The sequence below is a fragment of the Oncorhynchus gorbuscha genome, linkage group LG02 (assembly GCF_021184085.1).
Source record: "Oncorhynchus gorbuscha isolate QuinsamMale2020 ecotype Even-year linkage group LG02, OgorEven_v1.0, whole genome shotgun sequence".
NCBI classification, from domain to species: domain Eukaryota; kingdom Metazoa; phylum Chordata; class Actinopteri; order Salmoniformes; family Salmonidae; genus Oncorhynchus; species Oncorhynchus gorbuscha.
In genome coordinates, this window is record NC_060174.1 from 96,355,160 (window position 1) to 96,380,438 (window position 25,279).

Genomic DNA, 25,279 nt, shown 5'->3' on the forward strand with positions numbered 1-25,279 from the left:
ACTCCGCAAATTTCTTGTTAACAAACTATAGTTTTGGTCGGTTAGGACATCTACTTTGTGCATGACAAGTTATTTTCCCAACAATTATTTACAGACATATTATTTCACTGTATCACAATTCCAGTGGGTCAGAAGTTTATATACACTAAGTTGACTGTGCCTTTAAACAGCTTGGAGAATTCCAGAAAATGATGTCATGGATTTAGAAGATTCTGTTATGTTAATTGACATCATTTGAGTCAATTGGAGGTGTAACTGTGGATGTATTTCAAGGCCTACCTTCAAACTCAGTGCCCCTTTGCTTCACTTAATTGGAAAATCAAGACATATCAGCCAATACCTCCACAAGTCTGGTTCATCCTTGGGATCAATTTCCAAATGCCTGAAGGTACCACGTTCATCTGTACAAACAAAGGTATGCAAGTATAAACACCACAGGACCACGGAGCTGTCATACCACTCAGGAAGGAGAAGCGTTCTGTCTCGTAGAGATGAATGTACTTTGGTGCAAAAAGTGCAAAGGACCTTGTGAAGATGCTGGAGGAAAAAGTATCTATATCCACAGTAAAACGAGTCCTATATCGACATAACCTGAAAGGACGCTCAGCAAGGAAGAAGCCACTGCTCCAAAACCAACATAAAAAAACCAGACTACGGTTTGCAACTACACATGGGGACAAAGATTGCATTTTTGGAGAAACGTCCTCTGGTCTGATGAAACAAAAATAGAACTGTTTGGCCATAATGACCATCGTTATGTTTGGAGGAAAAAGGGGGAGACTTGCAAGCCATAGAACACCATCCCAACCATGAAGCACTGGAGTGGCATCATGCTGTGGGGGTGCTTTGCTGCCGGAGGGACTGGTGCACTTCACAAAATTTGTAAGTCGCTCTGGATAAGAGCGTCTGCTAAATGACTTAAATGTAAATGTAAATGTAGATGGCATCATGAGGGAAAACAATTATGTGGATATATTGAAGCAACATCTCAAGACATCAGTCAGGAAGTTAAAGCTTGGTCGCAAATGGGTCTTCCAAATAGACAATGACCCCAAGCACACTTCCAAAGTTGTGGCAAAATGGCTTAAGGACAACAAAGTCAAGGTATTGGAGTGGCCATCACAAAGCCCTGACCTCAATCCTATAGAACATTTGTGGGCAGAACTGAAAAAGCGTGTGCGAGCAAGGAGGCCTACAAACCTGACTCAGTTACACCAGCACTCCGTCAGGAGGAATGGGCCAAAATTTACCCAACTTATTGTGGAAAGCTTGTGGAAGGCTACATGACAAGTGCTACCAAATACTAATTGAGTGTATGTACACTTCTGACCCACTGGGAATGTGATGAAAGAAATAAAAGCTTAAAGAAATAATTCTCTCTACTATTATTCTGACATTTCACATTCTTACAATAAAGTGGTGATCTAACTGACCTAAATCAGGGAATTTTTACTAGGATTAATTGTCAGGAATTATGAAAAACTGAGTTTAAATGTACTTGGCTAAGGTGTATGTAAACATCCAACTTCAACTGTATAACAAACACCTATACAACAACACATCAAGAGGAGTCAAACCAAAATAGATCCAGAGAGCAGAGAGTCCCTCAAAAGATTCCTGCCCAATGACAGAAAAGGGGCAATCACAATCTTTGATTTTATTATAACAAAATATTAAAATAGTATTTATAGAGGACTCTTTTCATCTATACAAGATCTGTATAACATTAATTTATGACAAACCAAAAATATATGTATAAATGTATACATGCACTGTTTATATATAACCATTCATATTTCCAAGTCTTACGGCAAAACAAAGAAATCAACAAGCGTCACATACAGAACAGACAGCTGAAGGAAAGACTCCCAACCAGTCAGTCCAGTTATATCCCTAATGACAATATCATTCAGCAGTTTCACCCTCAACCATAGAGGGTTAAAACCTACACAAATAATGAGCTTTTGTTTGCAATAAGAAGAACAAATTAAAGCAAATTCTTTAAAATACTTTACAAAATGTACTATTTTTCAAATAGCTATATTATGAACAAGGAATGGAGATGTATTAAAATAGCAGTTTTGCAATGCATTTTCCATTGACAAGCATTGTTTTTTCTTTTGTTGCCATGACTACTAAACCAGATTAGCAGACACTTAATAGCCAAGATGGAAGAGGTACATTAAAAGAACACACCAAATGTGTTGTTTATGCTGCATCCACATATTCTTACTGCATAAAAAATACTTTACATATCAAATTAACCTGAAATCACAATACTTTTACATTTGAGCATTTCATTCAATAGACAACTACTAGTGTAACAAACACACTAAACAAGTTTGTTAGCATCGATGTAAACAACTTTGGGCTGTTGGCTGCACGCCTCTCATTTAAAGCTTACCAAATAACGTTTGTACAGTGATAATATTTTGTTTTACAGTACTGCAATAAAATAAAACATTGTACTATTCTACAGCAGTGAGCCTTTTTGTTTGTCAACTCATTAAAAACAACAAGAATAACATTCATTAAACATACAGACGGAAGCATGCCAGTAAAGTAGCGCTGGGTTAACAAGCACAGGAAGAGAGAGCGTCTGAATAGATGAGGGTGTGGTGCAGCATACACAATGGCCTGAGATGCTGTTGAAACTCCACAAGGTGCAATAAGAGCTGCCCACACCCACTCCTCCATCCCCTGCAAATTAAAAGATATGTGGAGTCGCTCTTAACATGAGGGCATTTCTGCCGACTGCCAGATCTCTGCTTTCTAAACTACAGAGAAGAAAAATAAAGGCTTTCTCCTTTCTTGGATATTCTCAGAGCTACGCACGTGTCTGCATGCCATTTAAAGCTGAGCGCAATCAAGCAAACGGCTAAAAAACACTCACTTTCATGCATCGACTGAGGAAAAACCATTAAAAAAAACCTGGGACAAGAAAGCACCAAAGCAAATGGAGGTACTGTTAAAAAGACATCGAGTGATCAGCAGGCATCGCCCATCCCTTCTTCATAAGCACTGTGTCCCAAACGCCTCAGCCATACCCCGTGACATCACATCTCAGTCTGTTTACAGCTCTGTTCCAGGGCAGTGGGAGTCTAAACACAGGAGAGTTGCTAAAACATTTCAAAATGGAGTAAAAAGAGATGATTGTACAAGTTCTGTGGGGGTGCCGTTGGTTTGGACTCGAGCAGCCCTCAGCTGAGACTGAGGACCTGGAGAGCAGCGAGGGGTGAGAGGAGTGTGTCCAGAGGAGGCAGCATGGCAGGTTAAAACCACCTTTCCCTCCCTCATCCTCTCACCCTCTCTCCATTGACCTGCAGTGTCCGTTGAGGCGTCTAGCTCTACACAGCTGACACCTGCTCATCTGCAATAGATAAGAGGAGAGGAGAGTTAACCTAACACTGAAGACACAATTACTTCAGACAAAACATCTAGGTACATCTTACAGCACTATCAAAGACATATTGGTATGCTAAGTTATCGTCTCATGTGAAATGTGTCAAACTAGTTTTGCCTCTAACTAAAGACATTTTGCCATTCCTAACATTCTATACTGTGACTTCACCTGCTTACGGTTGATAACAGACAAAAAGGCCGCAACAAGCTGAGGCTCAGATTACATGCAAATCAGAGACATTCAACGATGAACCATTTGCCAGGTAACCCAACTCTGCCACTAACTAGGTAACTCCTGCAACATCACAGAGAGCTATAGTCTAGTCTACTACAACATGGCCTGCCTGGTGCTATGGTCCTCCATGTTGTCCCTGGCTGGGGCTGGTCTCTGTCTTTCTCCACATACCATCCTCACTATCCTCCAGACCCTGTAGGCAGACGCTGCCTGGCCTGGACTGGTCCTGGGATTCGTGGCGGTGGTTCACCCCCAGGCGCCGGGCCTCCACCAGGCCTCCGGGGCTCTGTAGCAGCTTAGACCTCTGCAGCGCCACGCTATAGTCGGGCGGCCGCAAGTGGGGGAGCCGAGGAGGAGCTCCATCCTGTCCGTTAACCAGGGTGAGGCCCTGGTATCCTGGAGGGGTGGGGGGAGGCCCCCTGTACCTATCGTCCTTGGTGGGAGAGGTTACACAATACACTGGCCACCGGGAATGAGGGAAAATAAAACAATGAGTTTCACCATTACGTAGCTACTAAACCACTGAAATAAAGACACCGACAGGCAGGTGGTGTAGTTGGTGTGTGAGATGAATGGTAGCAGCAGATTTGGCATGTACTCTACTGCTCTTCAATAGGCCTGGGACGATACCAGTATCACGAAGGAAACAAAACAGTGGATTTAACTTCTTTAGGAAAACAGTCCGAATGTTGGAAACAAACATTATGTTGTCAATTATGTATTTACCAAGCTATAAGTACACAATAGCAGGTTTTTTAAAAGGACCAAAGAGTGTGGTCTGCTTCATGTTTTTTATATCTTTGCCATGAAACATTTTGTGATACTGGTATCGTCCCGGCCCTACTTTTTAATCCTCCTGTCCATCCAGTCAGAGGACGATATGGCACCTGATTCCTTATTTAATGCCCATAGGGCTCTGATCAATATGAATGGACTACATAGGAAACCCTGGTCAAAAGTAGTGTACTTTATAGGGAATACCACTAACTCAGTGCTCTGCTGCATTACAAAACACCCTCTCTGCTGCACTACAGAACACCCTCTCTGCTGCACTACAGAACACCCTCTCTGCTGCACTACAGAACAGCCTCTCTGCTGCACTACAGAACAGCCTCTCTGCTGCACTACAGAACAGCCTCTCTGCTGCACTACAGAACAGCCTCTCTGCTGCACTACAGAACAGCCTCTCTGCTGCACTACAGAACAGCCTCTCTGCTGCACTACAGAACAGCCTCTCTGCTGCACTACAGAACAGCCTCTCTGCTGCATTACAGAACAGCCTCTCTGCTGCATTACAGAACACCCTCTCTGCTGCATAACAGAAGATTAAGTAAACAGAAAAAGCCTGATTCACAGGTTATAGAAGTAGACCAGCTGGAGAATACAGTCTGTGGTAGAGTAGTAGTAGTAAATGCAGCTAAGCAAATCGCACGAGCAGGTGACCCCGGTTAAAAAATCCCACTATACTGCAGTTCTGTGGACCGCATGGGTGAAAAAAACAGAGGCAATTTGTGCCACAGCTGGTTTTGAGACTGGTGGCCAGGCAAAGAGTGTGTATCCAAAGCCATAAGAGAGGAAGTAAAAATGTTTTTCCAAAAAGTGTACAAATCTGCTGTTGACATTCCTCAACACACACCACACCCATCTACACACAGCATGTCACAAGCGGGATTTACAGTTACACACTAACACCACAGTACAGTAGAGGTGATGGAGAAGACACAGTGGACCCTCACCTATGAGGCCTTTCTCGGTGCTTGAAGTAACCGTTTTGTAGATGGGGGCTGTGCTTTGGGGTGCGTCGTGCCCCTCCCCGGGGGCAACTGAGGCACCGTCTGCAGTGCGGCGTTTGATGGTGCCGTATTTCCCCTCATATGTGTCAGACAGCGAGGATGACGAGGCCCAGCTCTGCTGTGATTGGTTGAGCTCTGAACTGTCTCTGGAGAGCCTCTTGGCGTCCTCTCCTCCCCCGGATCCCGACCCTGGTGCTCCCACTACCTCCTCTCCGGTTGGCCCAGCCTCCACCTCTACTATAGGCCCTGCTAGCTGGGTGTGGCGGAAGCCCCCTGGCACCAGGTGGTCCCAGGCAGGGGGTCGGCCCAGGCCTAGAAGGGGGACAGGCAGGCTCTGGAAGCTCTCATGGGAGTTGGAGGAGCAGGAGGTCCAGCTTCCCCGCCCGCTGTCGACCACACTGTCCAGGGAAGCGTGGTCGGGGGCCAGTTCCTCTGTGGAGGTCGAGGAGGTGAAGGTGGAGCCCCGCATCACCTGGCCCCGCGCCAAAGACAAACTGACCAGGAGAAGAAAGAAGGATAAATAATGAAACAAAGAAGAAATGATAATGCAAGAATGGCACCGGAGAGGATGGCTGTTGTTTTATGTGCTCCTAACCAACTGTGATATTGTTGGACATCAGAACAGCGATTACTTACCTCGAACTGGACAAAGATTTTTTCTTTAACGAGTCCGACGCTAAGGATATACTGCTTTCTCTGAAACGGGCTAAAATCCCTGTCATTTGCGTGAAGAAATTAATTGTATAGGTGAGTGAGTAAACACCCTCAACCATCCAATTAGCTACCGTGCAATCATTGGATAACAAAATGGATGAGCTCCGTTCAAGGTTATCCTACCAATTGGACATTAAAAACGGTCATACCTTATGTTTCACTGAGTCGCTGCTGAACGACGACATGGATAACATAGAGCTGGCTGTGTTTTCAGCAAGATAGAACAGCTGCCTCCGGTAAGACAAGGGGGTGGCGGTCTGCGTCTATTTGTAAATAACAGTTGTTGCGCGAAATCTAATAATAAGGAAGTCTCGAGGTTTTGCTTACCTGAGGTAGAGTATCTCATGATAAGCAGTAGACCACACTATTTACACCAAGAGAGTTTGTGTCTATATTTTTTGTAACTGTCTATTTACCACCACAAACCAATGCTGGCATTAAGACCGTACTCAACGAGCTGTATACGGCCATAAGAAAATAGGAAAATGCTCATCCAGAGGCGGCGCTCCTAGTGGCCCGGGGACTTTAAAGCAAGCAAACATAAATCCGTTTTACCTCATTTCTACCAGCATGTTAAATGTCCAACCAGAGAGAATATAGGACTAAGATTGAATAGTACTACACCGGCTACGACGCTCGTCGGATGTGGCAGGGCTTGCAAACTATTACAGACTACAAGGGAAGCAGAGCCGCGAGCTGCCCAGTGACACAAGCCTACCAGATGAGCAAAATAACCCCTATGCTCGCTTCGAGGCAAGCAACACTGCATGAGAGCATCAGCTGTTCCGAACGACTGTGATCACGTTCTCCGTAGCAGATGTGAGCAAGACCTTTAAATAGGTCTACCAGGACGTGTACTCAAAGCATGCGCGGACCAACTGGCAAGTGTCTTCACTGACATTTTCAACCTCTCCCTGACAGAGTCTGTCATACCTATATGTTTCAAGCAGACCACCATAGTTATATAAAAATAGTCCCTGTGCCCAAGAACACCAAGGTAACATGCCTAAATGACTAACGACAAGTAGCACTCACATCGGTAGCCATGAAGTGCTTTGAAAGGCTGGGCATGGCTCACAACACCATTATCCCAGAAATTCTAGAACCACTCAAATTTGCATACCACCCCAACAGATCCAGATGATGCAATCTCTATTGCACTCCACACTGACCTTTTTCACCTGGACAAAAGGAACACCTACGTGAGAATGCTATTAATTGAATACAGCTCAGCGTTTAACACCATAGTGCCCTCAAAGCTCATCACTAAGCTAAGGACCCTGGGACTTAACACCTCCCTCTGCAACTGGATCCTGGACTTCCTGTCATGTCACGCCCAGGTGGTAAGGGTAGGTAACAACATCTACCACCCTGATCCTCAACACAGGGGCCCCTCAGGGGTGCGTGCTCAGCCCCCTCAGGTACTCCCTGTTCACCCATGACTGCATGGCCAAGCATGAATCCATCATGAAGTTTTCCGATGACACAACAGCGGTAGGCCTGATCACTGACAACGATGAGACTGCCTATAGGGAGGTCTGAGACCTGGCAGTGTGGTGCCAGGACAACAACCTCTCCCTCAATGTGATCAAGACAAAGGAGATGATTGTGGACTACAAAAAAAATGGAGGACCGAGCACGCCACATTCTCATCGACAGGGCTGTAGTGGAGCAAGTTGAGAACTTCAAGTTCCTTGGTGTCCACATCACCAACAAGCTTTCATGGTCCAAACACACCAAGACAGTCATGAAGAGGGCATGACAATGCCTCAGGAGACTGAAAAGATTTGGCATGGTTCCTCAAAAAGTTATACAGCTGTACCATCGAGAGCATCCTGACAGGTTGCATCACCGCCTGGTATTGCAACTGTTTGGCCTCAGTACACCAGTACATCACTGGGGCCAAGCTTCCTGCCATCCTGGACCTCTATACCAGGCAGTGTCAGAGGAAGGCCCTAAAAATTGTCAAAGACTCCAGCCACCCCAGTCAAAGACTGTTCTCTCTGCTACTGCATGGCAAGCAGTACCGTAGCACCAACTTTAGGTCCAAAAGGCTCCTTAACAGCTTCTACCCCCAATCAGTCTCACACTGCAGAGCACACAGTGTCTCTAGGATTTATCACTGTACCCACCATAAAGTAAAGTTGTGCTCTACTCCTTTCCTTCCATTAACCAGACAGTTTGATTCATCTAAAATGTATTTTTTTACGGAGTGTGCCGGGAGTTCAAATAAACAATATTTAATGAACAGACTGCCACCGCCACTGCAGCAGGTTCCCAGGTAATAAAATATTACACAAAAGGAGATTGTGACCAAGAAGTGTATAATATTTATGCCAGGGAGGCATCATCCTGGAGGGACAGTAAAGGGGGTTGTTTACTTGATGGAATTAAAAGCTGTCCACATAAAAGGAGCAGCACAGTTAATGTGGGAGTCAGTGAGTAAACATCTGATGTTGATAAACAGTGGCCTTTTATGATTTCCTGTTCACTGCTTTAACGAGCCAAGGACATAATTGGAACCCAGCTTGGAGGGGTGCGGGTCTGCTTTGAGGAGGTATACGATGTGTGTCTGGTGTAGGGATGACTAGTGTCAGTTGTTGAAGGGTGTCTGCTTTGTCTACAGTGTGTGTGTGTGTGTGTGTGTGTGTGTGTGTGTGTGTGTGTGTGTGTGTGTGTGTGTGTGTGTGTGTGTGTGTGTGTGTGTGTGTGTGTGTGTGTGTGTGTGTGTGTGTGTGTGTGTGTGTGTGTGTTACCTGGTGCTGGGTTGGCTGCAGTCAGAGTTGGCATGTGTGAGTTGCGTGGTGGTGCCTGGGGTCTCTGTGGTGTCCCTGTTCTTGATGCCTTGGCGCTCCTCTGCAGGACCAGCAGGCATGGAGTCCACTGAGCAGTTACTGACGATGCTGGAGCGAGACGAGATCTCACTGTGGCTGGAGTCGGACAGGTTGTCTGACTTCCCTGCAGGCATCAGGGCATAGCCTGAGGGAGAACGAGGAGGAGATGATCAGCCTGGAGAAGTGATGATCCACACACAGACTCTACCAACCTTCACTAGATCTAACCCCTTAGACTCTACTACAGACACTCTACATACAGATCAGCAGCATGTCCAACACTAATCAGGACCGGCTTTAACAAAGTGTTTTATTTCAAAAACTGAAATCCTGTAAAAAAAAATATAAAAGTAGGATAAACATCTCATCTTTGTTTTAGTTTCTCCCATGCTCATCAATAACATCTGTAGAAAACTAATAAGCAACAATGGGAGCACACTTTTCACATTGCAGTTGACTTGTAGAGCCTCTTCAACACAACATGCTTAACTTACCTTATACTATCTTATTTTGTGAATGTCATAAATAACATCTAATAACGTTGAAGTATTTCGGTAACAAATTCTGAAAACTCAAGATCGTACTTCATATTAAATGGAGCTGGCTTTTAAAATCATAATGCATACTCTGTCACTCGTTGTGGATCAACTTGGACTGAACAATAACTAACATGTATGATACAAGACATGAAAACATTCACCAACATCTTTCAATGAACTGCTGAAACCTCATGACAAAACTTTCTGTTCACATAAAATACGTATTCGGTTCACTTCACACAGAATGGACTTCCTCAGTCTAGCAGATTGCCTCTGTCCTCTAAGCCAACTTTAGTGTTCATTATTTTACAGAGGGACTACTGTGCTACTTCCTCAGTCTGTCTTTCAGGTAGTCTTTCTCCTCTTATGTCGGTCTCTGCAGAGCCATACAAAGGCCCTGCTGGGGCTGGCTGACCTCCTTGCTTGCCCTTTGACCTGCTCAGCCTGTCTCTGTCCTGGGCTACCCTCCTGGGCCTCAGAGGACCGCGTCTGCCCCGGACCCTCCACTGGTGTCCTAGCCACTAACACTGCAGCCAGCCTTTCCCTAGACTGACTCCTCCCCCTCAGCATCCTGAACGGGGACAGCTCCCTCAGCCTCTTCCTCAGGGGGGACTCTGGTAGTCTGGGCCTGGGGGGGGTTAGAGGCTCTGGCCCTGTCGAGGTCTCCGCCTGGGGAGTGCGGGTCCCTGGCCTGGTGGCCTTTGCGGCCCCTGCTTCTGGGTCTCCATTGGGCCCAGAGAGGCTCATCATCACTGGCCCTGCCTGCTCTGTCTCCACCTCCAACAGCACCTCCATCTCTCTGTCCCTGCCTTCCTCCCAGTCTCTGATGTGCTGCCTGGTCATCTGCAGGAACCTCTTGTGGAGGAGAGCCCCACCTATGCCGTAGCTGCCTGCCGTGCCTGCCTTGGTGCTGGCCTCGCTGGTCAGAGAGGATGACGAGCCAGACCGGTTCCTCTGGCTGTTGGTGTTATGCTGGGGGTTGGCCACGCCTCCCACTGTAGACAAACACAGGAGAGAGATGGGGAGAATGATTGAGTATGGATAGGTGAGATGAGGGAATAGGACTACAGCAAGATGTGTATGGATGTACTGTGGGCGAGGGATGCTGGGTTTAGGTGCTGATATATAGAGGGTACTGACGGTGAGGTACAAACCCTTGATGAAGAATGGGTATGCTTGGTTCTGAGTTATGGGTATGAGTTGTGAGATGGATGAATGGATTGTAGAAGATGCTGTAGTGAGAGGTAATGTGAGGTAGCCAGGGTGTAGACCTTTGCGAGGGGAGCCCTGTGGCGATACAGTGGGGCTGGAATGCAGGGAGGAAACGGTGGACACAGTGTCTTCAGCAGGCCTCATCCCAAAACAGGAACCGTCCTCTGATTGGCTGTGCTGGGAGCTGGAAGGCTTCTTTATCACCTGAGGAGAGCTGGAGTCTGGGAGGGGGAGAGAGAGCGAGAGATACAAACTGTTATAGTCTGAGTGGGAGAGAGAGAGAGATACAAACTGTTACAGTCTGAGTGGGAGAAAGAGAGATACAAACTGTTACAGTCTGAGTGGGAGAAAGAGAGATACACACTGTTATAGTCTGTGAGGGGGAGAGATACACACTGTTATAGTCTGTGAGGGGGAGAGATACACACTGTTATAGTCTGAGTGGGAGAGCGAGAGAGATACAAACTGTTACAGTCTGAGTGGGAGAACGAGAGATACACACTGTTATAGTCTGAGTGGGAGAGCGAGAGAGATACAAACTGTTACAGTCTGAGTGGGAGAAAGAGAGATACACACTGTTATAGTCTGTGAGGGGGAGAGATACACACTGTTATAGTCTGCGAGGGGGAGAAAGATACAGTGCATTCAGAAAGTATTCAGACCCCTTGACTTTTTCCACAGTTACGTTATAGCCTTATTCTAAAATGGATTAAATTGTATTCTTTCCTCAATCTACACCCCCCCCCATAATGACAAAGCAAAAACAGGTTTAAAAGAAACAGAAATACGATTTAAATAACTATTCAGACCCTTTACTCTGTACTTTACTGAAACACCTTTGGGAGTGATTACAGCCTAGAGTCTTCTTGGGTATGAAGCTACACAATTTATTTGGGAAGTTTCCCATTCTTCTATGCAGACCCACTCTGTCAGGTTGGATGGGGAGCGTCGCTGCACAACTATTTTCAGCTTTCTCCAGAGATGTTCTATCGGATTCAAGTCCGGGCTCCGGCTGGGCCACTCAGGGACTCAAGCCACTTTTGCGTTGTCTTGGCATTGTGCTTCGGGTCGTTGTCCTGTTGGAAGGTGAACCTCCACTCCAGTCTGAAGTCCTGAAGCACTCTGGAGCAGGTTTTGTCAAGGATCTCTCTGTACTTTGCTCCGTTCATATTTACCCTCAATCCGGACTAGTCTCCCAGTCCCAGCTGCTAAAAAAAAATCCCCACAGCCTGATGCCAGGTTTCTTCCAGACGTGATGCTTGGCATTCAGGCTAAAGAGTTTAATCTAGGTTTCATCAGACCAGAGAATCTTGTTTCTCATGGTCTGAGAGTCCTTTAGGTACCTTTTTGCAAACTCCAATGTCTCCACTGAAGTCCTGAATAACTGACCGTCCTCCCTCCCTGTTTAACGTCTCCACTGAAGTCCTGAATAACTAACTGGTCTCCCTCCCTGTTTAATGTCTCCACTGAAGTCCTGAATACCTGACTGTCCTCCCTCCTTGTTTAATGTCTCCACTGAAGTCCTGAATAATTGACTGGTCTCCCTCCCTGTTTAATGTCCACTGAAGTCCTGAATAATTGACTGGTCTCCCTCCCTGTTTAATGTCTCCACTGAAGTCCTGAATAATTGACTGGTCTCCCTCCCTGTTTAACGTCTCCACTGAAGTCCTGAATAACTGACTGTCCTCCCTCCCTGTTTAATGTCTCCACTGAAGTCCTGAATAACTGACTGGTCTCCCTCCCTGTTTAATGTCTCCACTGAAGTCTTGAATAACTGACTGGTCTCCCTCCCTGTTTAATGTCTCCACTGAAGTCCTGAATAACTGACCGTCCTCCCTCCCTGTTTAATGTCTCCACTGAAGTCCTGAATAACTGACCGTCCTCCCTCCCTGTTTAATGTCTCCACTGAAGTCCTGAATAATTGACTGGTCTCCCTCCCTGTTTAATGTCTCCACTGAAGTCCTGAATAATTGACTGGTCTCCCTCCCTGTTTAATGTCTCCACTGAAGTCCTGAATAACTGACTGTCCTCCCTTCCTGTTTAATGTCTCCACTGAAGTCCTGAATAACTGACCGTCCTTTTACTGAGGAGTGGCTTCCGACCTGCCACTTTACCATAAAGGCTTGATTGGTGGAGTGCTGCAAAGATGGGAGAACCTTCCAGAAGGACAACCATCTCCACAGAGGAGCTCTGTCAGAGTGACCATCGGGTTCTTGGTCACCTCCCTGACCAAGGCCCTTCTCCCCGATTGCTCAGTTTGGCAGGGTGGCCAGCTCTAGGAAGAGTCTTGATGGTTCCAAACTTCTTCCATTTCAGAATGATGGAGGCCACGGTGTTCTTTGGGACCTTCAATGCTGCAGAATGATGGAGGCCACGGTGTTCTTTGGGACCTTCAATGCTGCAGAATGATGGAGGCCACGGTGTTCTTTGGGACCTTCAATGCTGCAGAATGATGGAGGCCACGGTGTTCTTTGGGACCTTCAATGCTGCGGAATGATGGAGGCCACGGTGTTCTTTGGGACCTTCAATGCTGCAGAATGATGGAGGCCACGGTGTTCTTTGGGACCTTCAATGCTGCAGAATGATGGAGGCCACGGTGTTCTTTGGGACCTTCAATGCTGCAGACATGTTTTGTTACCATTCTCCAGATGGGTCTCTCGACACAATCTTGTCTCTGACAATTCCTTCGACTTCATGGCTTGGATTTTTTTCTCCGACATTGCACTGTCAACTGTGGGACCTTATATAGACGTGTGTGTGCCTTTCCAAATCATGTCCAATCAATTGAATAAAAACAAACATGAGCTGGCGCACACCCAGAATAATAGTTTGTGTGGAGGTATTGACTAACGGCGAATAAACTATAAAAATAAAATAAGTCACACACTCCAGGTGTAATCTCCCAGCAATTGAATGGGTATTTACCAACGTTTCGGCATCACAGTACCTTTACTCAATATAAAATCACTAATATGCAACATGTTTAACATTGAATAACAGATACTGTAGTCAAACTCAGTTGTCTTTGAATTGTACAGCATATCTTCTAATGATATTTCTATCCAGAGGATCTTCCAACCGGGACTTCTGGAAATCTTGTGAAAGTTAATGGGTAATTTCCAACCCTAGAAGATAGTAACAGTTCCAGTGACTCACTGTGTGCGGTGTGAATGTCCTTGGAGGTGCTCTTCTTCCGTAGGGGGTAGAGGGGTACCTGGACCTGGAGCACCTGAGACACGCGGTTCTGGCTCTTCCCCCCGTGCAGCGGCGAGCGCAGTGACACAGGAGACATTTCAGACTTGTTGGACCGTCGCTCACTCAAGTTCTTGGACACTGTTGTCATCGAAACAGGACAGAATTCATTTGGCACCAGGCACTGCAAGATTATTATGTTCGCATGCAGCTAGTCAGTCATCACAGAAACATCAGCACTATGAATGACCACTTACTCCTGAGGGTTGGTGTGTAAACACAAAGACGAAAAAGAGGAAGCAAAGACAACAAGGTGGTCACAGAGAGGAAATGGAAATGTCTGACAAATTTATAGTAAGATTAATGAAATGGGTGTATTTGTACAGCCTCTTGCTAAATGTATCTTTTTTCATTTGTGTGATTATGAGTAATATTATAACAGCACAAGGAGTAACTCCTCTTCTCACAGTATGGCAATGCAGAATGTGAAACATATACTGCCCACTAGGTGGCAGTGGAAGGCAAGATAAAGACACTCAAGTGAACAAAACTTAAGTCCAAGTGAATTGAGGAAATGTTGTCCCATTTGTCAGGGTCAAATTTGTCCCATTTGTTCCATGTTGTCAGGCGTTGTAATACTTGGTGTGATTATAAGTATTATACCAGGGTTGGCGTCAATTCAAATTGAAGTCAGTCAATTCAGGAAGTAAACTGACGTTCCAATTCAACAATTAACTCTCAATTAAGCTTTTTTTAAAGATATTGTATTTATTTTCAAAATGTCATTTTTTATTTTAAATTCAAATAACTTCCTGAATTTAGTCAGTCAGTTCAATTTAAATAGACCCTGTGTTATACATTGTTGCATTTGGCCACCAAAATGGTAGTTATGGTGTTGACTCAGACTCACAGGTGCTGTAGGTAGGCTCACACTGTAGAGACATGGTCTGGTGTTTCTCCTCATCCGTCTCCACAGCCAGGTTGGACAGGTACTGCTTGACCTTACGGGCCATCTGAGCATCCTCGTACAGCTTCTTAGCGTTGAGCAGCGAGCTGCGACGCACACGCTTCTTATGGGCCCCGCCCTGTACGTCTAACATGTTGGAGTTGGTGCTGCCCTGACTCAGAGACCTGGATGGAGGAGAGAAGAAGTGGATGGAGTGAGGAATGGAGAAAGGGAGAGAAGTATGGGGAAACATTAAACCGGGAGGGAGGACAGTCAGGTATTCAGGACTTCAGTGGAGACATTAAACAGGGAGGGAGGACAGTCAGGTATTCAGGACTTCAGTGGAGACATTAAACAGGGAGGGAGACACCAAACAGACATGCTCTACAGGTTATGGTCATGCAGTCTCTCAAAACTATTACCTTCCTGTCAAACTGTCACTGTAACACACGCTCAGGACAGAGAGCACTTTGAGGGGAAGGTCACTTAACATGATTCTGAATACAGCGCATTGGAGCATAGCAGGTTCTAACACAACCATGCAACAAGGATGCCTCTCGCTGATGCACCATGCTGAAACAAATGGGTAAATGAAACATACCATTCTGTTTGACAGTCAAAAATGGTTAGAACATTCAATTCCTCTGGGTAAAATGGCAGGATGCACACACAATGCAAAACAGACGTGTCTGATCCAATGGTGATCTTTTGGACAGGATGGATTTGCGAATGAAAGAGTTAGGGACCGATCGACACACGAAAGGGGCATGCGGTTTGGGAGGGCGCTGGCGACTGGGGGGCGTGCATGGTGACTGGGTGGCAGGACTATTACCAGGGGACTTACCCTAAACTCTTCCACCTCTTCTTCCTGCAAGCAAGACCCAATGACATTGAAACAGTAGAGTCAAGGAAGGGCAGAGGCACCGCCACCACTGAAGGAGGTGACCGAGGATGGGGGGACAGGCACACACAGAGACTGGCAACGAGTGGAGGACAGAGGAGCCTCTTAAAGAAGAAGTTACAGGTCTGTGAGAGCCAGAAATCTTGCTTGTTTGTAGGTGACAAAATACTTATTTTCCACCATAATTTGCAAATAAATTTATTAAAAATCATACAATGTGATTTTCTGGATTTTTTCCCCTAATTTTGTCTGTCATAGTTGAAGTGTACCTATGATGAAAATTACAGGCCTCTCATCTTTTTAAGTGGGAAAACTTGCACAACTGGTGGCTGACTAAATAACCCCCCCCCCCCCCCCCCCCCCACTGTATAGGGGGTATCGGCACTGAGTCAATGTGCGGGGGTACAGGTTAGTCGAGGTAATTTGTACATGCAGGTAGGGGTAAAGTGAGGCAGCAGTCTAGAACAGTCTATGGCATGGGTGACTGGAATCTTTGACAATTTTTGGGGCTGTCCTCTGACACTGCCTAGTATATACAGTTGAAGTCAGAAGTTTACATACACCGTAGCCAAATACATTTAAACAGTTTTTCACAATTCCTGACATTTAATCCTCGTAAAAAATCAGTTTTAGGTCTGTTAAGATCACCACTTTATTTTAAGAATGTGAAATGTCAGAATAACAGTTGAAAGAATGATTTATTTCAGCTTTTTTTCTCCTTTCATCACATTCCCAGTGCGTCAGATGTTTACGTACACTCAATTAGTATTTGGTAGCATTGACCATTAAATTGTTTAACTTGGGTTAAACTATGTAGGTAGCCTTCCACAAGCTTCCCACAATACGTTGGGTGAATTTTGGCCCACTCCTCCTGACAGAGCTGGTGTAACTGAGTCAGGTTTGTAGGCCTCCTTGCTCGCACAAGCTTTTTCAGTTCTGCCCACAAATTTTCTATAGGATTGAGGTCAGTGCTTTGATGGCCACACCAATACCTTGACTTTGTTGTCCTTAAGCCATTTTGCCACAACTTTGGAAGTATGCTTGGGGTCATTGTCCATTTGGAAGACCCATTTGCGACCAAGCTTTAACTTACTGATGTCCTGAGATTTTGCTTCAATATATCCACAAAATTGTCTTCCCTCATGAAGCCATCTATTTTGTGAAATGCACCAGTCCCTTCTTCAGCAAAACACCCCCACAACATGATGCTGCAACCCCAGTGCTTCACGGTTGGGATGGTGTTCTTTGGCTTGCAAGCCTCCTTTTTCCTCCAAACATAACAATGTTCATTATGGCCAAACAGTTCTATTTTTGTTTCATCAGACCAGAGGACATTTCTCCAAAAAGTACAATCGTTGTCCTCATGTCCAGCCGTAGTCTGGCTTTTTTTATGGCGGTTTTGGAGCAGTGGCTTCTTCCTTGCTGAGCAGCCTTTCAGGTTATGCCGATATAGGACTCGTTTTACTGTGGATATAGACACATTGTACTTGTTTCCTCCAGCATCTTCACAATGTCCTTTGCGGTTGTTCTGGGATTGATTTGCACTTTTCGCACCAAAGTACATTAATCTCCAGGAGACAGAACATGTCTCCTTCCTGAGCAGTATGATGGCTGCGTGGTCCCATGGTGTTAATTCTTGCATACTATTGTTTGTACAGATGAACATGGTACATTCAGGCATTTGGAAACTTCTCCCAAGGATGAACCAGACTTGTGGAGGTCTTGGCTGATATGTCTTGATTTACCCATGATGTCAAGCAAAGAGGCACTGAGTTTGAAGGTAGGCCTTGAAATATATCCACAGTTACACCTCCAATTGACTCAAATGATGTCAATTAATATAACAGAAGCTTCTAAGGCCCTGACATAATTTTCTGGAATTGTCCAAGCTGTTTAAAGGCACAGTCAACTTTGTGCATGTAAACTTCTGACCCATTGGAATTGTGATACAGTGAATTATAAGTGAAATAATCAGTATGTAAACAATTGTTGGAAAAATTTGTAGATGTCCTAACCGACTTCCCAATTTCTTTGTTTGTAAACAAGACATTTGTGGAGTGGTTGAAAAAACAGTTTAATTGTCTCCAACCTAAGTGTATGTAAACTTCCGACTTCAACTGTAGGTCCTGGATGGCAGGAAGCTTGGCCCCAGTGATGTACTAGGCCGTACACACTACCCTCTGTAGCGCCTTACAGTCAGATGCCGAGAAGTTGCTATACCAGGCAGTGATGCAACCTGTCAGGATACTCTCGATGGTGCAGCTGTTGAACTTTTTGAGGATATGGGGACCCATGCAAAATCTTTTCAGTCTCCCGAGGGGGAAAAGGTTTTGTCGTGCCCTCTTCACAACTGTCTTAGTTTGTTTGGACCATGCTAGTTCGTTGGAGATATGGACACCAAGGAACCATGCTGCTGCTCCAGTTTCAACTGTTCTGCCTTACTATTATTCGAACATGCTGGTCATTTATGAACATTTGAACATCTTGGCCATGTTCTGTTATAATCTCCACCCGGCACAGCCAGAAGAGGACGGGCCACCCCACATATGCTCTCTCTAATTCTCTCTCTCTCTCTCGGAGGACCTGAGCCCTAGGACCGTGCCCCAGGACTACCTGACATGATGACTCCTTGCTGTCCCCGGTCCACCTGACTGCTGCTGCTCCAGTTTCAACTGTTCTGCCTTGTTATTATTCAACCATGCTGGTCATTTATGAACATTTGAACATCTTGGCCATGATCTGTTATAATCTCCACCCAGCACAGCCAGAAGAGGACTGGCCACCCCACATAGCCTGGTTCCTCTCTAGGTTTCTTCCTAGGTTTTGGCCTTTCTAGGGAGTTTTTCCTAGCCACCGTGCTTCTACACCTGCATTGCTTGCTGTTTGGGGTTTTAGGCTGGGTTTCTGTACAGCACTTTGAGATATCAGCTGATGTACGAAGGGCTATATAAGTAAATGTGATTTGATTTGAACTTGAAACTCTCAACCTGCTCCACTACAGCCCCGTCAATGTTAATGGGGGCCTGTTCAGCCCACCTTCTCCTGTAGTCCATGATCAGCTCCTTTGTCTTGCTCACATTAAGGGAGAGGTTGTTGTCCTGGCACCACACTGCCAGGTCTCTGACCTCCTCCCTATAGGCGGGTCTCATCGTTGTTGGTAAAACAGGACTACCACCGTTTTGTCGTCAGAAAACTTAATTATGGCGTTGGAGTCGTGCATGGCCATGCAGTCATGGGTGAACAGGGAGTACAGGAGAACACTAAGCACGCACCCCTGATGGGCCCCAGTGTTGAGGATCAGCATGGCAGACATGTTGTTGCCTCCCCTTACCACCTGGGGGCGGCCTGTCAGGAAGTCCAGGATCCAGTAGCAGAGGGAAATGTTTTGTCCCAGGGTCCTTAGCATTGTGATGAGTTCTGTGAGCACTACTGTGTTGAACGCTGTGCTGTAGTCAATGAACAGCATTCTCACACAGATGTTCCTTTTGTCCAGGTGGGAAAGGGTAGTGTGGAGTGCGATAGAGATTGCTTTGTTTGTAGATCTGTTGTGACGGTATGTGAATTGAAGTGGGTATAGAGTATCTGGGATAAGGTAGCTGTAAGCCCTGACCAGCCTTTCAAAGCACTTCATGGCTAGCGAGCGGAGTGCTACGAGGAGGTAATTATTTAGGCAGGTTACCTTTGCTTCCTTGGGCACAGGGACTATGATGGTCTGCTTGAAACATGTTGATATTACAGACTTGGTCAGGGAGAGGTTGAAAATGTCAGTGAAGACACTTGCCAGTTGGTCCGCACATGCTTTGAGTACACGCCCTGGTAATCTGTCTGGCTCCGCCGCTTTGTGAATGTTGGCCTGTTTAAAGTTCTTGCTGACATTGGCTACCAAGAGCGTTATCACACAGTTGTCCGGAACAGCTGGTGCTCTCATGCAAGCTTCAGTGTTGCTTCCCTTGAAGCGATTATAAAAAGGCATTTAGCTCATCTGGTGGGCTACGTCACTGGGCAGCTCGTGGTTGGGTTTCCCTTTGTAGTCCGTAATAGTTTTCAAGCCCTGCCACATCCGACGAATGTCAGACCTGGTGTAGAAGGATTCAATCTTAATCCTGTATTGACGCTTTGTCTGTTTGATGGTTCGTCTGAGGGCGTAGCGGGATTTATTTTAAGCATCTGGATTAGTGTCCTTCTCCTTGAAAGCGGCAGCTCTAGCCTTTAGCTCGATGCGGATGTTGCCTGTAATCCATGGCTTCTGGTTGGGATATGTTTGTATGGTGACTGTGGGGACGACATCGTCGATGCACTTATTGCACTTATGAAGTCCATGACTGAGGTGGTATACTCCTCATTGCCATTGGATGAAAACTGGAACATATTCCAGTCTGTGCTAGCAAAACAGTCCTGTAGCTTAGCATCCGTGTCATCTGACCCCTTCCGTATTGAGCGAGTCACTAGTCACTTTAGTTTTTGCTTGTAAGCAGGAATGAGGAGGATCTAATTATATTCAGATTTGGAGGGGGAGGGAGAGCTTTGTATGAGTCTCTGTGTGTGCCTGCATTAAAGTCCCCGGCCACTAGGAGTGCCGCTTCTGGATGAGCATTTTCTTGTTTACTTATGAACTTATACAGCTGGTTGAGTACAGTCTTAGTGCCAGCATCTGTGTGGTGGTGGTAAATAGATGGCAACGTATAATATAGATGACAACTCTTGGTAGATAGTGTGGTCTACAGCTTATCATAAGGTACTCTACGTCAGGTGAGCAATACCTCGAGACTTATTTAATATTAGACATCGCACACCAGCTGACAAATACACACCCCCACCCCTCGTCTTACCAGGCGTAGCTTCTCTGTCCTGCAGATGAATGGAAAATCCATTAATTGAAACATAAGATACAGTTTTTAATGTCCCGTTGGTAGAATAGTCTTGATCGTATATCATCCATTTGTTTTCCAATGATTGCACGATGGCCAATAGAATGGATGGCAGTGGAGGTTTACTCACTCGCCTATGAATTCTCAGAAGGCATGTGAATTGACCTCCGCCCCCCTTTTCTCTGTCTTTTCTTCACGCAAATGATGGGGATATGGGCCCGTTTCAGAGTAAGCAGTATATCATTCGCGTCGGACTCGTTAATAAAAAAATCTTTGTCCAGTTTGAGGTGAGTAATCGCTGTTCTGATGTCCAGAAGTTATTTTTGGTCATAAGAGACGGTAGCAGCAACACTATGTGCAAAATACGTTCAAAAATAAGTTACAAACAAAGCAAAAAAACTAACAAAATAGCATAGTTGGTAAGGAGCCCGTAAAACGGTGGCCATTCCCTCCGGCGTTACTCTAGATTGTGGAGGGAGTCTGAAGGGAGCAGTGTTGCTGCTTGGTGTGGACGAAGTCTGAACAGGGCAGGCATGCACCGTCTGTGACAAGCTGGACTTTAGGACACCATATGGGGGCAGAGAGAGAATAGGCAGATGTCACCTCAAACCACTGATGATCAGATATTATGCCATCCCCCTAATGGGTAAAGGTATAGTGCGATAGTTTGGCAATTAAGCCCGTTATCTACTTACCATGAACTCTTGCTCTATGCCTTCAAGGTTCGGATTGGGGGAGGGTCTATATTCATAAAGCGTCTCAGAGTAGGAGTGCTGGTCTAGGATCAGGTCACCAGAGTCCATGTAATCTATATCAATAGGATTTAAAAGGCAAAACAGAACCTAAGTCTGTGGTTAAGTATAGGGCCAAGGGAGAGAGTACCCACCTCTGTCTAAAAATGAGAGCTGGGTCCATGTTGGAGGAGGTCATACGGACCACATGACGGATCTCCTTAGCAATCATCCTTAGCTTTTCAAAATTCACCAGGCCGTCTACGTGAGAGTCATTACCTGTGGGGGAAACAATCAGTCAGTGAGCTTTTCTTTAACCTCATTAAAGGGGCAATCAAGGATTCTTTTGTTTTAAAACAACAGCGTTCACCCCCACCACTTGATTTGGTAAATCTGGGGGATAGATATGTAACCACTCAACAGGTCAACTCTCAAACAATGATTTCTTCAACCTGTTTAATTGGGCTGGATGGAGGCGAGCGCTGGCCTACAAGGGAGTGTGTCACTTACTGTGGAACTGTTGATGTGTTCTCACAGCTTTTCACTTTAGATGGGAGCAACTGATTTACTTCTCACACCATTATCCAGAGACTACACACTACCCTGCTAGTACCATGTGATCACAATGGGTTCTCCTGCAAGTACCATGTGATTGCAATGGGTTCCGCTGTGCTAGTACCATGTGATTACAATGGGTTCCCCTGTGCAAGTACTTATTTTATTTTTTATTTAACCTTTATTTAACTAGGCAAGTCAGTTTAGAACAAATTCTTATTTTCAATGACAGCCTAGGAACAGTGGGTTAACTGCCTGTTCAGGGGAAGAATGACTGATTTGTACCTTGTCAGCTCGGGGATTTGAACTTGCAACCTTCCGGTTCCTAGTCCAACGCTCTAACCACTAGGCTACCCTGCCGCCCCATGTGATTACAATGGGTTCCCCTGTGCTAGTACCATGTGATTACAATGGGTTCCCCCGTGCTAGTACCATGTGATTACAATGGGTTCCCCCGTGCTAGTACCATGTGATTCAATGGGTTCCCCCGTGCTAGTACCATGTGATTACAATGGGTTCCCCCGTGCTAGTACCATGTGATTACAATGGGTTCCCCCGTGCTAGTACCATGTGATTACAATGGGTTCCCCCGTGCTAGTACCATGTGATTACAATGGGTTCCCCGTGCTAGTACCATGTGATTACAATGGGTTCCCCCGTGCTAGTACCATGTGATTACAATGGGTTCCCCCGTGCTAGTACCATGTGATTACAATGGGTTCCCCTGTGCTAGTACCATGTGATTACAATGGGTTCCCCCCTGCTAGTACCATGTGATTACAATGGGTTCCCCCCTGCTAGTACCATGTGATTACAATGGGTTCCCCCCTGCTAGTACCATGTGATTACAATGGGTTTCCCTGTGCAAGTACCATGTGATTACAATGGGTTTCCCTGTGCAAGTACCATGTGATTACAAAGGGTTTCCCTGTGCAAGTACCATGTGATTACAATGAGTTTCCCTGTGCAAGTACCATGTGATTACAATGGGTTTCCCTGTGCAAGTACCATGTGATTACAATGTAATTACATGTGATTACAATGGGTTCCCCTGTGCAAGTATGGGTTCCCTGTGCAAGTACCATGTGATTACAATGGGTTCCCCTGTGCAAGTACCATGTGATTACAATGGGTTCCCCTGTGCAAGTACCATGTGATTACAATGGGTTCCCCTGTGCAAGTACCATGTGATTACAATGGGTTCCCCTGTGCAAGTACCATGTGATTACAATGGGTTCCCCTGTGCAAGTACCATGTGATTACAATGAGTTTCCCTGTGCAAGTACCATGTGATTACAATGGGTTCCCCTGTGCAAGTACCATGTGATTACAATGATCAGTTTCCTGTTTTAGTACTATACCATTTTTGGACTTTTTACTTTGTATAATCAAGAAACCTCCGTGTCTGTTCTAACTTGTTCTTATTATGGGATGGCAGAAAGGGAAACAGAAGGAGGAGATAGGAGAAGTAAAACCTCTTGAGTAAGCTTGAGAGTGACCACTGTTTCAGTTGAGCTTGGGGAAGTGGAAAAGCCAGGCCCATATGGAATCCGAGCAGAAACAACTTGTCAATGACCCCTACATGGTATGAAAGCATTTTCCCCTCATAGCCCCTGACATCATGTACACGAATAAATAAATATATGCAGATTTTGTTATTGATAAGATTCTAAATTGGAACGTTGTGGCTGTACAGTAACATGCTACACATGACAGAGGTCTGGCTCTGTGCTTCACAGCGTTGTATGGGTTTTGACTAACAGCCGTTATAAACTTCAGCACAGAGTAAGGACAAGATGCCGCCCCATCCCTGCCGCTAAATTGGGTTACTTTTGCACATTCGTTGTCTGAGATGGAAATACTGTAAACGGGGGAAGAGTCGATGTGTTCTGAAAGATGAGACGTTGAGGATTATAATAAATACTACCTCTGATGTCATACAGGCAAACCACACACCCAAGTCCAAATGTGCACTTCACATTCCCATATTTGACAACACATGTCATTTCCAGTATCAAAAGAACCATACAGTTGAGTCATAAAGGTGCATTGACATTAGGAACTGTGTGTAGCCACTTGCAAACAGCAGCTAGACTTCTCACTCAAACCCTTGTCATCCTTATCTTCACGTACTCTAAAATGTCAATGAAAATTCTGATGTTACCAAATGTTTCCAGAGTATTTTCAGATTTCGTTATTGACAAATGCTGTGAAAAGTACAGTAAACGTTAAATCCACATGAAATCAACAGTGTCATTTGGATTCAGTCGTGTGTCAGGTGTGTCCTCACCTTTGGTCTGACAACATTCTCTCCAGTGTTCTCAATAGCGATGGTCATGACTATTGCTTTTTAAAGTTCTTCTGTTAGAAATATTACAATTTGGTCCTATCCATATAGAGGTGAGGGGTTAAACAGTAAGTCTGGAATGCTAATGCTAGTGGCTAATGGACATAAGAAGAGATGAATGTCTGATGAGTGCCTGAGTTAGGCATGATGTACGTTATATAGTCTAGTACAGCACAATGAGCATACTGGTCTAACATCCTAGAAAACACAAATTCAACATGACGTTTGTCAAAACAAGGACCATAATCATTGTTACAGTGCTCTCTTGCTAAATAGATGTTATAGTAACCAGATAAAGCTGTATAAATAAAGGTTTAATCAATTAATCAGATATGTTTACAATGGACAAGAGGAAGACATTTTAGGCGGGCACTGAGTAAGGCCTCCATACCTTCATGTAGGAAGGTGAGGTCCTTCTTGACGACAGGGAACAGGGGGATGATGGGAGGCTGCATGCTCTGGCTGCTCAGGACATTGCGGTACTTGGCCATGTTCCTGGATGGGTCAAATATGTCCTGCAGGTCCTGGAACAGCTTATCATACTTACTGGGCAGCTTCTCCCACGACGACCTGAGACGAGCTATTGGAGCCAGATTCAGACCACTGTAGGGGAGGAGACGAGGGTCAGAGTTCAGATTATTATGAAAAAAAAAATGAAAAAAAACCCCACACACTTGAACGTTTGAAACTAGATAGAAAGTGTGTTGATAATGGACCTATAAGTTCTCAATTAACTGCCGTTTTTCTGGCCCGCAAATTGCTTTGGACAAACAAACCGGTCGTTAAGAAAATCTGTGCTGCCCTCTGCTGAATTTTGAAATCACGACGTGGCCCTGGAGACTAAACTATTGCCCCCCCAAATCCCCCGGGCTAGCCGGACAAATGACCACTCCACTGTCCAGCCCAGGACCCAGACACAACATGCACACTGTACAGAGACACATTTCATGGAAAACAGAAGTGAAAGCTGAAAGCAATGTGCACCACTTTGGGGAATGTACATTATCATA

At 45.4% G+C, this 25,279-nt stretch overlaps 1 protein-coding gene across 6 annotated transcripts in view; it reads right to left on the bottom strand.

Moving 5' to 3' along the window:
- Positions 1 to 1,637: 1,637 nt before the first annotated feature.
- LOC124013748 (rap guanine nucleotide exchange factor 6-like) overlaps positions 1,638 to 25,279 on the bottom strand; it is a 429,435-nt gene continuing 405,793 nt past the window's right edge. For 5 of the 6 annotated variants that reach the window (XM_046328248.1, XM_046328242.1, XM_046328266.1 and 2 more), the window contains 11 exons: positions 24,661 to 24,872; positions 21,523 to 21,646; positions 15,712 to 15,735; positions 14,832 to 15,052; positions 13,886 to 14,062; positions 10,789 to 10,950; positions 10,393 to 10,512; positions 8,901 to 9,123; positions 5,374 to 5,924; positions 3,809 to 4,096; positions 1,638 to 3,370 (listed from right to left, as the gene is read on the bottom strand). In XM_046328248.1, the coding sequence (XP_046184204.1) occupies positions 3,348 to 3,370; positions 3,809 to 4,096; positions 5,374 to 5,924; positions 8,901 to 9,123; positions 10,393 to 10,512; positions 10,789 to 10,950; positions 13,886 to 14,062; positions 14,832 to 15,052; positions 15,712 to 15,735; positions 21,523 to 21,646; positions 24,661 to 24,872 (2,125 nt within the window). In that variant the 3' untranslated portion in view covers positions 1,638 to 3,347. The remainder of the gene's footprint in view (positions 3,371 to 3,808; positions 4,097 to 5,373; positions 5,925 to 8,900; positions 9,124 to 10,392; positions 10,513 to 10,788; positions 10,951 to 13,885; positions 14,063 to 14,831; positions 15,053 to 15,711; positions 15,736 to 21,522; positions 21,647 to 24,660; positions 24,873 to 25,279) is intronic. The other variant, XM_046328257.1, reaches the window with a different exon arrangement.